General features: G+C 38.7%; 1 protein-coding gene across 2 annotated transcripts in view; it reads left to right on the top strand.

Moving 5' to 3' along the window:
* Positions 1-15,080, top strand: part of il1rapl2 (interleukin 1 receptor accessory protein-like 2) — a 373,988-nt gene that overhangs the window by 215,723 nt on the left and 143,185 nt on the right. For both annotated transcript variants that reach the window (XM_024283660.2, XM_036213986.1), the window contains 2 exons: positions 8,125-8,294; positions 11,518-11,621. In XM_024283660.2, the coding sequence (XP_024139428.1) occupies positions 8,125-8,294; positions 11,518-11,621 (274 nt within the window). The remainder of the gene's footprint in view (positions 1-8,124; positions 8,295-11,517; positions 11,622-15,080) is intronic.

Below are 15,080 nucleotides of genomic sequence, written 5' to 3'. Positions count from 1 at the left end.
TTCTAATGATTGAAGACAGATACTAAAAAAAATAAGCTCAGCTTTTCTTTATTCAAATAATTGTGAATTAAGACTTCATTGGAGCCGCTCTGTAACCTTCAGCTACTCCACAAGTAGTGTTTGTGCAACTTAACCAATCAATCTGTGTTTTTATTCCACTGCTCTATTTCCCTCACCCCCACCCTCCCTTCACCTGCACCATATGTCCTGCAAATCTACAGTTATATACTTATAAAGAAAACTCTATCTCAGCTGAAGTCTATTCTCATAAAATGGGCTCAGAAAAAAAAGAAGTAGCCATCAAGAAGGCAGTCGGCTGAAATTGAACATCAGCACAAACCTCTGCTACAAAAGGCGGGAAATCTCACACACAGACACACACACGCTTTCTTTCCTCCTTTTCTCCCCTCATTCTAATCGTATTCTTTCTCCTTCTGTCTCTCCATCCTTTTACATCTTTTTCCCTCATGTCACCCAGGGGGCAGATTGCCCGGCGATGGCAATAGTCCTGTGTGTGTATATTTGTGAGTGTGTCCTCCTGTGTGTGCGTGCCTGGGTGCACTTCTTTGTGTCTGCATCATTACCTGTGTGTGTGTGCGCTTGTGTGGGTGGGTCAGGTCAAGCTATTATTATGGCAGCAGCTGTAGTGGTATTGCAGGGGATTGTGGGAGGTGTGCAGACAGACCAGAGGCTCTGAAGGGCTTTACGTTTGAGTGGCAGTCCGGACTAAAAATGCTGCATTCTGCAGAAACTGCATAACACTTTTATTTACTATTTTCAGTTTGTCTGTTTAACAATTTATGCAAAAACATTTGCAGCCAACCAGGACATTTTTAGCTTTCTTTTAAAGGTGAAAAAGAAGTCTAACTGTTGAGCATTTCCCGCTCAAAAGTGCACTTACTGCTTTCTTTGTGCGGAAAGCCGTAAGCAACATGCTTGTTACATAAATGGGGGTTTTTGTGTAACTAAATCTATTGTTTCATGAAAATCAACATTTTTTTGCAGTTAATAGAGAGTGTTAATCATGTCTGTAATTTACAGTCTCTTTTCTGAGACAGGAAAACTACCTGACCACTAGTTCTTCTGTCCAGTCAGGCCCTCAGCTGTGGGATACAGTGACGCTAGCGGGTCAGGAAGGAGGTATAATTACTCAGAGTCTGGCCTGAGGCATCTTCCTGGTGGGACATGACCAAAACTCTGCTGGATGGCATTCAGAAGACATCCTGAGGAGGTTCCAGATTGTTGAGCTCAAAAATAAACCCACGACGAAATGAGTTTTTGCCTCTTTTGTCGGATTTTTGGTTATTTTAGAACTTTTTAGAGAAACAGATTGTAAATGATCTTTTAATCTAAGCCGGCTTTTGGATCACCTTCCTCCATTTTAAGGTGGGAACAAAGTCCGCTCCTCTGCTTTGCAGGGCGTTTACCTCCACAGTTGGCCATCTTATCCCACTTCTGACTCCACATGTGGCGGGGTTCTTCCTGCATTAAGTAAATAAACACTCAAAAACAAGATGATCAAGTCAGGATTACTTAAATAATAAACAATGGGATTGACTGTTCCAAAAAAACAAAGGAAGTATACATTTGTTCCCTCTCTCTGAGAACTTATTGCTGCACTGCAACTCAGACTGCTCTCTCCAAACTGGGAAAGTCCTCCCCTTATAAAGGTTTAGCCCCTCCCACAGGCCAATCAACCAAACATTTATTTTAAAATAAATTCTTACCTCTTACCTGGGGAATTTCTAAACATAACCCAAAAAGTAGAAATAAATAAATGTGATTGTAACAAAAATAAGTTTGAAACAAAAGCATTTTGACATATATAAAAAAAAATTCTAACAATTCTGACATGTGAAGCCACTTCCTGTTTCCTGTATGTATGATGATGTGTACAATACTCTGGTTGGAATGTTTTTGGTGGTGAATAACATTCTTTTTAAAACTAAGTGTGCACCCTTACAGTTAAACAAAATGTGTACCCGAATGTACGCACGTGTCTATGGAGGGAAAATGACTTCGATTTGTGGGTGCGTAATTCTTGATTTGTGCGTAAATTAAGATTTGTGTGTGGGTATTTTTGATTTGGGCATTACATTGTTCAAGCGCTGTGCTGCAACCTGTGATGCTGCTTCACCACAACTTTTATCATCAATAATCTACTTTGAATACTGAAATGCCAGAGGCTGTGAGGCGTTCATGTGTTGCCGGTAAACTTACCAGCTCACATTCATTTCCATTGGTCTCAAATAGCTTTAATCTTCCGCCTAAAAAAAACACACAACACTTTTGAAAAAGTTTTCTGGAATAAAATGCTCTATTGAATAACTCAATTAGAAAATGTCATATAGAAAATATATTGGATTCACTCAGTGGTGAAACAGAAAATAAAAGATCTTTCTGTTTTTAGACTAAATGAATTTGATGCCACTGAAGGAAACGTAAGAGCCTAAGTCGATGCAATGAAGCAGTTAAACATTTACTGGACAAGATAACAAGAACTTTGTGTTACATTATTAGAGATTTGAATTCTGGAGTTCAGCACCATGGACAGCGTTCTGCTGACTCCATCTGCTTTAGAGCTTTGTTTGCTGTCCATGGTGCTGAAACGACAGCAAAATGAGTGTTGCTTTGTCCCCTTAAGTGCCAGAATTTTTACAGTTTAAATAGTATAATTAAACTATAAAGAAATGATGGCTCATTTAGAAATTGGACACATTTTTTTAAGGTTAAGCTCTTTTGTATTTATTTTTCCTTTAAAACTTTGAATCTATGTGCATGAATGCTGTCTGAACTCAGAAAAGTGTGATCACATTAGTCAAAGGTGCTCGCTGAATTGAACCTGTTCAGAGCTACAAATAGCAGCACGACTGTATGATTCTGAGGACTTGGATAGAAAGTGAACATGCTTTGTGTGTGTTTGCCACTTCCTGTCTAGACAGTGTTGTTGACTAAAACAAGTTTGGCTCCATTTGAACTCATTTAAACTCTGACATCTGTCAGGCAGCACTTTACAACCTGATTTACTCATTTAGAACACACTCTAGATTTGTGCTATCACGGCAATGCAATATAAGTTGCTTCAATTGTACTTTTTTGTGTCCATCCTCATCCAGCTACAGTTTCTGATGGTAATTTGCTTCAGAGTGTGCAAAAATGTGTTTTTATGATAAGTAAGGCGCAGACGGGAGAGGCTCTGTATTCCCTCTATAAACCAGGCGGTGACGAGAACGCAGAGCTGGACAGACACACGAGTGAATGGAGGAACCAGCAGGACACAGACTCACATTTACACATCAGGTCTCAGACGACAGGCTGCACTGCATGGCGTCTGAAGGCACAGGCTGGAACAACACCGCGCACACTCTTTGGTCAGTTTGAGAAGACAAACATGAAAGAAAACAAAATATATGTACATCTAGACAGAGGCCAGAAAAGAGACAAGAAATGAGAAGATACAATCCTGGGCTGCTGTAGTGAGACGCAGTAAAATATTAGACTCTTTGAACATGGATTGAAACAAGACTCTTGCTGCAAATGTGAGACGAAAAGAAATTAAGAAAATCTAATTATAGAAGCAAATAAGACCAAGAAAGTCTTTACTTTTTGCCACAACTCAATGTACGTGAAGCTATCCTAGCTTTCATGGTAACTGTCCTCTGATTTCCTGCAATGTAGATGCCAGCTGCAGAGTGATGAGCAAAACTCCAAATAAAAATACATTAAAAGGTTAAAGGTTTCCAGCATTAAAAAAAATAATAATAATTTAAACATGCATATTGGCAGACAAGTTTCTTCAACATGAATTACGCTTGCTTCATTTATCATAATATATATATATATATATATATAAAGGAAATTACCATATTAATTGGCTTCTTTTTCCCATCTGTGTGCAAATATAAGAATAAAATGTGTCAAAAACATTGACTGTACAAGAACACTGGAGTGAGTGTGTGTGACATCACACCAGAAAATGATTTGATTTTGGTTCCAACCAAAGGAAGTCAATTCCGTCGTCATGTTGGAACCAGTTGTCAGTCAGCAGTGATTGGTCAATGCTAGTCTGAGTCCTTTTTCTATGGTAACCGTTCACTCCAATAAGGAGGGACCTTGTTGGAAAGCCACACCCCTTCCAACAAAAGCAGACTTGGGATAATCTATCAAACGCTCAGATCCCACCTACTTTTATTGAGACATCTGATTGGTCAGTTTATAACTAGAATAACGTACACCAAGGCAAAAAATATTATAAATAAAAGACAGAGTAAGAATACTTATTCTTATATGGAAACTGTATTATGACCTGTATCTCAAATACAGTCCCAGAAACGTTTTTTTATTTTTTTTCACTTCTTTGCTTGATTTTGTATACAAACAGAGCTGAGGATTGTGGTATAAACTTTTACCCACACACTTCATTTCCATAGACACACACTGCAGGAACGTGTCCTCTTAAACTCACGCACAGCTGGAATCCACCGGCATGTGTAAAGGTGAAGATGAATGAATTACTGGAAAGTCGTTTCGTTAGAACACGCACGGCCCACTTGTTCAAGTGTTGTTCAAGGTGCAGAGGGATGTGTGTGTGTGAGTGTGTAACAGTGTGTCTAACCTGCGTTAAGCATCATCCCAAACAAGATGCATTAGTCCAGCAGACCAGATTAATGTGATTTTCTATTAATGTGAGGCCCTGGGTGCACCCTTTGTGTGTTTGTGTGCGTGCAACAGTGTTGAATGGGCTGCGCTCACACCTCCAGTCCAACTCATCTCTTTAATTTACAGCCACAAAGCCAGACTGGCCTACTTATTTTTTTTTTCTGCACACACATATAAATGTGACAAATACTACGCTGACCTGCTTTACCTAGAAAACTAGAAAACACACAAGAATTCACTTCTAACAACATAAGATTTAGTAGGACTGATCAGCCACTTGTTTAAAGACGCACTCTTTTTAAACTGTTTTATGATGGAGGACATGTTTAAAGAAAATTAAGTTCAGAATTCCATTTCTTAGTTTAAATTGTTTTTGAATCAGGAGCAGTAAAAAACAACTGTGTTGCCTTTCCATGATGCAAAAATACTTTGGGTGGGACACAAGCTCCAAGCTCTGCTTCATTCCTATGAATCCTTGCAGAAAAATCGATCCATGAACGTCTTTGTTTACCTCTCCTGAGCTGGCATTTAGATCCAAACTATACTTCTGGAAAGCTCCAGCTTCCAGTGAGGGGCTGTAAGCTAGAGGAAGAGCTACAAACAGAGAGCTGCAGAAACTTTGTTCCAGATTTATTTATTTTTCTGGCTAAAAACTACATAATCATACTTAAAAGACCACTGGAAAAGCATTGAAAATAGATGATTGGAGTGGAACTCTAATGTTTCAAGTTTGGATTGCACAAGGACTGACTTGCAAGGATGTGGGAGAGACTGTGTGCAATAAATCTGCTTGCATGCACAGGCCTTTTAAATCTCCCCCGCCCCCATACGTCTTCATACGTACGGCTTAATCCATAAATGTTACAAATTAGGCATCTGCCTGTAAATCTGAGCCGCAAACTAAGGCAGATGAAGCCTTTAAATCTTTGGCAGTGCCCTAACTCAACGCAGATTACACCTGACAGGTTTTACAGGCAGTTCAAACATATGTACTTCAACTCACAGAGATCAGCATATTGACTCTTGGAGTATAAGGAATGCACAAATGAGACAAATTGTCTTAAAGACTCACTGCATCAAGAGTGATGAAAGTTGTAGATCACATCAGAAAAGTGGAAGCAATTCCCTCAAGGATGCAAAAGTGTTTACTGTATCAGTTACAGCGGCATTTGATCTGCTAAAAGAAGATGTTAAAAGTCGAGAACCAAAACAGAGGGATAATTCCAGTAAAATCAGATAAGATCTGTGTATATGATTTTTTTTAAACAGGAGGCCTGCAGGATACAGTTTCTGCCTCGATGGTTTGGTCAACCTCTTGTCTCAGGATTCAGGCAACCTTAAGAGAGCTAATATGTGGAAGCACAGTGTGAACCAGTGTGTGTTAAAGCATGTTTCAGCTTCTGGGTGAATTCCATTTGATGCTCCATCGGATGTGCAGACCTGTTTTTCTTTCTGAAATAAAGGCCAGGTTTTGTTTTAACAGAATCTTTGGAAAAGTTTTTGAAATTAACAAATCACACGTCGGAAAACCTAAGGGGGGGACAAAAAAACACACATTAAAGACCCACTCTGATCACTTTTTGATCTATTTTAATATTGTATTTTAATATTGTCGTTTTTAGCCAAAAATAGAAGAAAAAAAAAACGTTTTGTGGGCGGGACTGTCGGTGCTGAGCAACCCCGCCCCCTTTCTCATCCATTGCTAAGAACTCTCTGTTTATACTCTTTCCGTATTTTCTTGGCAACAAATACAATCTTTATTTTATCTTAATTTTCTTTATATATGTCCTTCTTTATAAGAAAAGTGTCATGAGAACATTTAAAAAAAAACACCAAAAACACAATTTTCAGAGTCTACTGTCAGGTGAGTTTCCCCCGAGCAAAAGTATTCACATGATTTTCAATATGTTGCATTTTTCTGAGTGTCATGGCTCCCCGGGTAAAGTCTCACATGTCCCAGGAATATGTGGACTAAAGACCAATTCTCCAGAATCATTTTTATCATTTTTTTTGTTTCAAAAATTCTTCAGTAATTTTCAATCATGTTTTTAGGATTTTCCTATGGTTTTATTTTCCATTTTGTTACATACAGTATGCCACAGTTTAGAACTAAAGAGAACTACTCTAATTTATGTTGACTTTTTATTGGGTATATTATATTGGGTAAAAAAAAAATCTGTGTAACTTTTCATAGCTTTAAAGGGTTAAAAAAAAGAAAAAAAAAAACAAAAGAAATCATTAAAAACTGCTCGTACCCTTCACTGAACTGCAGTATTGTTCATGAATATAATATCAAAAGACATTATTTTTGGGGGAAATTACATTCTGTCTTCAAAACTTCCCAAAAGTCTGTGACAAAAACTTTTAATTTTGTTAACAAGTCCAAACAAATCTAAATGTAATGCTTGACAAAGACCCACTCCAGCAAAAATTATGTTTCTGATGTTTTTAACATGTTCTTGTGACATTTCTCTAATGATGGAGGATATATATGAATTCATTAGGATGAATTAAGATTAGAAAAAAAATGTTGTGATGAAACAACTAAAATGGGAAGTCTCCTTGCTCCATTCTGATGCCTCCACTTGCAGAAAAATCGACCCATCATTATCTTAAATTATCTTATCTTATCTACATTATCTTGAATTTCCTCATCTGGCTCAGGACTGAACTGCTGGACAGCTCAATATTGCTCACCATTTTTGTTCCACCAATAATGGCTAGCTTGGGGCTGTGGGGGGCTGAAGCTAGTAGAAGAGAGTGTAAACCAAGGAATGATGGGAAATTAGCTGTAGCTTACACAATTTAAAGGTGAATTTCTCATGAACTCCTGCTGCTTTTTTATATTGGCTCAAACTATCATCATCATAAAGATCGGAGTGAGACTTTGAACTCATACAATCTCCTTACGTTTCTTTTGGTTTGGCAGTACATCTTTTTGTTTAGGGTTTCAGCATATTCGTGACGGCCCAGTTGCTACTTATTACTTCTGTAAACTTGTACGTGAATCTCTCTCCTTCTAAAAGGTTACGGCTATTTCAGCTGCAGGTGATAAACCAGATGAGAGGCTGTTATTCGGAGAAAAGGGATTTGTGGCAACTGCCAGAGGGTGATTATTAAAACACAGCATCTAGTGAAGCTTCAGACCACGAGAGTCAAAAGAAAGCAGCATGGAGTCGATGGGTGAAGAAGGAGCTGCAGAATAAAAGTCCATTTAGGAAAGAACCTTGTTATTTTTTGATGCCGACCTTTACGTTTCAGCAGCTCCTGCTTGTCTTCCAACTTTTATTTGTTCTTTCTAGCTGACCTGTTCTCACCCTCCATCTCTTCCTTTTTTCATCTCTTCATGCATTTAGTCTTCATTCTTACAGAGTTTCTACACATCTAAGATGTCTGAACACCTACAAACGAGCACTAATATTTTCATTTTTTTTTTAACATCAGCTTCTTCTTTTGTCTCCTCAGTGGACGGATGCTTAGACTGGTCCGTGGATCTGAAGGAGTACCACGTTCTGGCGGGTGAGCCTGTCCGGGTCAAATGTGCCTTGTTCTACAGTTACATAAGAACCAACTACAGCATGGCCACCAACGCCAAGCTGCGCCTCATCTGGTACAAGAACAAAGGAGATGCAGAGGTGAGAGCGCATTGAAACTGCAGGTTTCAACTGCAAACCTGTTGATTTAAATGATTTGACTATTTTATTTAAGACTAGTTAATATAAAAAACAGATGTCTATAGATAAAAAAAGCTTTTTGGATCTATAAAATACAATGACTTTCCGTCAGTTAGATCAGAGACACATCAATCATTTTGAGTTTTATGAACGTTGTTTTGTGACAAAGTGCAGTCACTGGATGATGGGCAGACTCCTCAGTGAAGGATGACAGGAAAACGCCTCGCTGTGGAAGTGTCGGAAAGTGGATTGGTTTGAAACCTGATGTAGCCGTGATCCACAAGAACAATTTCAGACCCCATCAGGAACAATAGTAAGGCTACGTTGTAAATCTTAAAGGCGTATAAAGGTAAACATTTCATAGAAAAATGATCAGTTAAAGGCTCTGCTGCCTTTTTTTTAGCATGTTTTTGCTAATCCTAATTTCTATTCATGACATTTTTCTGTAGCGAAATCTAATCAAGTTCTAAACTGACCTCAATAGAAGTATGTGGTCTCGTGTTGAACGTCCAATGCGATTGATTGACTTGTTCTTCCAAACCTACTTTCAAGTGGACTTCCAACGAGCTCACTCCTGATTGATGAGACTGGTTGCCATAGAAACCTTGACTCCCATCAACTCGGACCAATCCTTTCCCACTGGTTGTGTCTGAACCCCCCCCCAACCCCTATTACTGTGCTGGATTTTAAAGGTAATTCGGACACGACGCTCACTACTTTTCTTTCATTTTTCTATGACGTCACCGATTTCACAAAGTGAAAATCGAATAAATAAGACCATTTCACGACGTTTATTTATGACTCCACTGTGTTCTGATGGTGAAAATGTGGATGGTTTGTTCAAGTTGTGGATTCAAACACGTTTTTTGTTCGAAATTGTTCGACCGCAATGGATTGTGGTCTATATCTGCTAATCTAGTGAGCATTGATGGACACTAGTGTTTTGCAAAGACTTCATTTTGGAATAAGTAGATTCGGACAGCACTAGAAAATGGCGAGCGCACTATATAGTGATTAGGGGGGTGGAATTCGGACACAACCACTGACACCATCTGGCTCCAACATGGCTGCAGCTATAATGTTTCTTTGAAGCCTGAAGTAAACCAGTTTCTCTGGGGGATGTTACACCACGCAGTCCAGTTGTTGTATATAGTCAATGGTTCCTAATTTGAATTAATCACTTTGAGTGAAATATACAAATAACAAGCATAGATAGAAATAAGATGCAGTTTTGCTTACTTCTGTCTCTAGAAAAGTTACAAAAATGTTAATTTTTTTAAATATAAAAATCTTGTCTGCCTTTGCCGAGGACAGGTATCACACCTGACTTGTTGAAGTCGCCTCACATTCTTGCCTTTTCCTGTCTTCTCTTCCTTTTGCACTTGTGTCCGGCTGAGTGATCGCCAACGGTCGATGTTCACACTTAAAGCACCTTTTGACCTTGGTGAAAGTCTACAAAGTGCTCTGTAATGTCTTTCCCTCTCTATCAGTGCGCTTCTTTTCCTTTGGAGGACATGAAGGACCTTTTCTCTATTATTCAGACACACCTGAGAACGTCAGCGACAGTATGAAAGTTGAATTTGGCAGGTGGAGGAACTCTGGGTCAAGCGCTGAAGATTGATGGTGGGCCATCTGTGCTAATGCATAAAAACTAGATGGACTGATAGAATAGACCATGGTCCCAAAATAGAACAGAAAAATCCACCCCGCAATATATTTTGAAGCAGTAATAGTGTCATTAAGATGAGGTCATGGGTTCTACAAATCTGGATATGAAACTGGGGAAAAAAATGTTTTTTTTTTTCAATAAATAAGTATATTTTTCTAATGAGGATTATTGTACAAAAAAGTGACCCAGTTGTGTTTACTTCATGCTTCAAACAGGCTGACTCACTCCCAGCTGTTAAAAAGCGCTTACATAACCTCCAGCCTTCAGCGTTAAGCCTATAGACTGCCCCCTGCTGGCCACACATATAAGAAATGTCTGTAGAACTTTCTGGAAAGTTCCTGAACTCTTATTAGAAAAACATCAAGAAATTAATGCTCTAATAAAACAGCATTTTGATCATTTAGTTGAATCTTAAATTTAAATTTGGTACTGATTATCTGAGGTGGAATCTTCTCTGATTTTAGCAGTTTTTTTTTAACCACATAATGATATTTCTGTTAACTTGTGATTATTTATTTTATTAAAATCTATTTTTGTATTTTTTTTCATTAAAATTTTTATTGTATGTATAATTACCAAATGAAAAGTGATTTTTGACAGTAAACAACCCAACCCCTAAAATTGATGACATCACAGCGAGAGAAAGTGCAAAAAACAAATTGGGTGAAAATCTTTTTCTAATCTATAAATAACAACATAAAACAAAGATGTCAAAAGGAAGTTTTGAAATTATTATGGGATGGCGACAAGTCCAACAGCTTGGCGGCCATTTTGTGTTAAAGTGTGAAATTTTGTCATTTTCATATGTTTGTACAATATGAGTAAAGAAAACTTGTCTGACATAACGCACACAAGGTAAAGTCTACAACCAAATCCAAAGTTTTCTTGACCTTTGACCTCAGAAAAAGGCGGCCATCTTGAATTTTGCAGGGAAAAAAAATCCCTACAAATTTAAACTTCTTCTAGAGATTTCAATCCATCGCCTCCTAACTCCTCAGACATCACTGGGAAGCTCCTTGGGGGAAAAACGTTGTCTTTCGAAGTTGAAGTTGAATTTGAAGGGTGCTAGCATGGCGAGCTCGTTAAAGTGGCGTTCTCCTGTTGCTCCTACATTTCGTACCAAAAAAAATTGTGAAAATTGATTGGATGAGTCCCTGCTGAAGCTGAATGAAACGATATGTGGGCGTAGTTAACAAAAAACCTCTGTTGCTAAGGAATTCAAAAAATGTACTTTTACCGATTCTTCTAAAATTTACATAGAAATGTTCACCACCCCCAGGTGAGCAAAATATAAAATGGTTGCTATGGAGATAAACCAACAGAAAGGCTGCCATTAAAAAAAAACTTGTGAGGGCAAGGGGAGAGTAAGGGTGTGTGGCAGCCTCTCAACCAGTAAAGGGGGGACGCCTAAGGTAGGGGGGGGGTTTCGCCTGCAGATTATGCAATTTTTGTTTAAAATTTTGTTTAGTACATACATTTATAATCAAACTTTGATGCATATTTTTCTGTTTTCAGGAGCCCATCATCTTCTCGGGTCACAGGCTGAGTAAAGAGGACGACTCCATCTGGTTCAGATCCGCCGAGCTGGAAGACAGCGGATACTACACTTGCGTTCTAAGGTATCGCCTCCGTATAAACTCAGAATATACAAATCTGATCTGAAGTGTTTTTGCTTTCAGAACTTGGCTCTTCTCTGAAACAAAACACTGTAACTAAGACCCAGATTCTCTCTGGAAGCATGAGGAAGAATCATTTCTGGGTCAGATGGCTGCATTGTTGATCGTGTTTGCTGAATTTCAGCTTCTCTCTCCAAATGGAAGTAAAGTCAAAGTACACCGAACCAAATCTATTTTGGTTTTAAGTTCTTGTTCCAGTCTGCACACATTTGTTCCACTAAATAAACATTGAAATAGACTGTTTCTCATTTGCATTGAAGGTTATCCTGGCTGTAGTTTTCATAAAAACAGAAGGAAGATTTTTACTAAATTAAATACACATTTTATTACTATTTACTCAATTTGCTTTTACAAAACATGTTTATTTGTTAGGCGTGTTGGGGTAGGTGTTGCAGATGTGTTTCTGCCTCCATGTCAGAAGTCACACCGTTTGCTTTGACCGGCCAGTTTCTGTCATGTGAAATGTTGCCAGTTCTGCAAACTGCATACTCTCTGTATGAATGCTGGCGTGAGATCAGACGCTGGCATGGAAATGCCCATGCCGGTGTGATTGTGTGTGGACTTGATTGAACCTGCGGTGGAGTCGGTCCCAGCTCGGGCGAGCCGTTTGGCGGCTTGAAAGCAGCTGGTTTGTGTTGGAAACATGGATAGGAAAATCTCTGCAGGACGTCTTCTTCTTCTTCCTTCATTACGACCTCACATTTGTTTTTCTTACTTTTTTTCCGTCCTCAGCTGGGCTGCTCTCATTTTTTTTTTCATCTCATCCCAGTCCATCCTCCACACCTCTGTTCTCCTCTCCCTTTTCCGTTCCCGTCCTCCTGACTCCCGTTCCTCCCCATCGGCAGTCGTCCCCCGCATCCTCCGCTCTCCTCCCACCTTTCCCTGCCAGAGCGTGACACCTATCCTCCGTAATAAGCTCTTTCTCCTCTTCTCCCTCGTTTTCTATCTGTTCCTCGCTCTCTCAGCATGACAACCTAATTAGGGCTTGGTGTCTGTCATTGTCTCAGGGCCTGTTATTAACACACATACACGGACACAGAGGCAAATCACCTCCTATTCTACTGGGGAGCCACCAACTGGATCTTGTTCCATTACTGTGAGGTTGTATGCGGAGACAGTAAGTTTGTGTGTAAGAGATGCCAAAGGTAAAAACCACATTCTTTAGCCCCTTTGCTTCTATTATTACACCAAAGATTTTGTGTTCTGCCTCTTCTTCTGTTTTTTTAAGCCTTCATTCCTGTTAGGAAATAACCTGCTAATTTCACCATTCATCATGACAGCCAGTTCCAACTGCTGGGAGATAAAATTAGATTCATGAAAAGACATTAGAGGCATTGGGTAAATTTCAATCAAAAGCACAGCTTTGAAATAATAATGAAGAATTTTACTGTGTGTGTTGGACAAATGCGTTCATTTTATTTTAACTAGATATGCAGCTACAAGCAGGGAAAATCCAGCGTTTTTAAAAGGTTGTTTGACCAAATAAAACAACACAAAGGTGAGGGTTGAATGGAGTCGCATGATTGGCTGTGGTGAGCTCTAAAAGACCCAATAATTTAATTCATATTTATGCTGATTTTTAGCCAAAATGAAACACCAACTGTTGTTTTCTAAGACCAATTTTCTGCAGAGCAGCAGACATTTGTTAGAAATTTGCCTCTGAATTGTAGGACCATAGACTTGAAGCAACCCCGCCCCCCTTCCCTTCCCTGCTGCTAAGAGCTTTCTGTTTACACACTCTCCTGCTAGCTTAAGGACCCTCACACCTCCAAGCTAACGTTAGCGGTGCAACAAAAATGGTGAGCAATACTGGAGCTGTAGAGTTTTAAGGCATGTGCCAGCTCAGACGAGGAAAACGAAGACGTTAATGGATCTAATTGTCTCAGAATGTAGCGCAGCAGGGAGGTTGTGACCCACCCAGCATATTTTCTACATATTTTTCAATCAGCATTTTTTTATCTCCTCCTAATTCACAACTATTTGAATAAATAAGTACTCAGAAAGGCAACTTTTAGTCTGTCTTTCGTCATCAAAAAATCCCATTATGTTAAATATACCAAAAACAAGATTTTTTTTTTGCAGACTGGGGCTATGTCTGAATTTCCACCCTAATCCCTAATTATTAAAAAACTAAATAGCGTGGGATTATATATTGCCCTGGATTTTAAAAGTAATTCGGACACCAAGCTCACTAATTTACTTTCGTTTTGCTGAACGGCGTATATGATGTCATTGATTTCATAAAACAAAAATCTAAATAATACTAAAATTTGATGTATTTTTGTAACTTCACTGTGTTCTGATGATGAACACATTAATGGTTTATTAAAATATTATTTTATTTTATTTTTTGCTTAAGATTGCTGGACTGCAATGCATTGTGGTCTATATTTGCTAATGCTTTGCTTTTCGCTAAGACTTCTGGGAAATTTCCAGTGCACTAGATTTTGGAATTCTTGATTCGGACAGCACTACAAAATAGCAAACGCACTATATAGTAAGTAGTGAAGGAATTTTGACATAACCTGGGTCTTTAATCATGACTACAGTAGCCTGTTAGTTTCAAAAAGGTGTTGACGTTTAAGTTTGACTGATTACACCATAAATGAACCATACTTTTTGCATCCTGGGACCAGCGTGAATATATTCACACTTCGTCCAAACTAACTCAAACCACAAAATATGATCCATTTTAAACAAAACCAACAAGACAGGTGTGAGATTCCACTATACAAACCACAAAATCTAAAAATATTGTATTTTAAGACGAGGAGAAAGTAGGAGAGATTCTAACAGACTGAGGGGGAAAAAATGGAAGCAAGTGGGAGGAAAACAGAAAGAGGAGAAAGAGGCTGAAATGAAGGGGTTGAAACGGCAGAAAGAAAGGGAAAGTAAAGCTCAAAAATAACAATCAGATTAGACAGACAGATGAGAGAACAGAGAAAATGATACGGAGGACTAAGTAGAAAGAGAAGAAAAGGAGAAATCCATTTTCTCTGCAGGTAAGATGACCTCAGCGGGGGGTCTGGCGTGCAGTGACTGCCAAGTTTCTCCATAGATAGGCTGTGATTAGGAACCCAGCGTACATACACAAAAAGACGCTACAACTAAAGTGATACACAAGGAGGGGGCTCGGTTTACCGTCAGGTCAACATTTTTGCAAGGAAGCGATGAAGAAAACCTTCCTGGAACAGTTTGTTTCTTGGAAAAGAACATTACAATTTAATGTAGGAGCGGAAACACACAAACACACAGAAGACGGTGTGGTAGTTGTTGTGTTTGGTAAAAGTTTACATTAAATTATTTATTTTAAAAAAACAACATTTCGGATATGACGGAATTCAAACTACTTTACTAAATATTGCTTCTTGCTGCAAGGAAAACATTCTTGCACAAAATGAT

Source organism: Oryzias melastigma, linkage group LG10 (genome assembly GCF_002922805.2).
Source record: "Oryzias melastigma strain HK-1 linkage group LG10, ASM292280v2, whole genome shotgun sequence".
NCBI classification, from domain to species: domain Eukaryota; kingdom Metazoa; phylum Chordata; class Actinopteri; order Beloniformes; family Adrianichthyidae; genus Oryzias; species Oryzias melastigma.
Note: the sequence above shows the minus strand (reverse complement) of the source record. Positions and strands in the feature narration are given on the sequence as shown.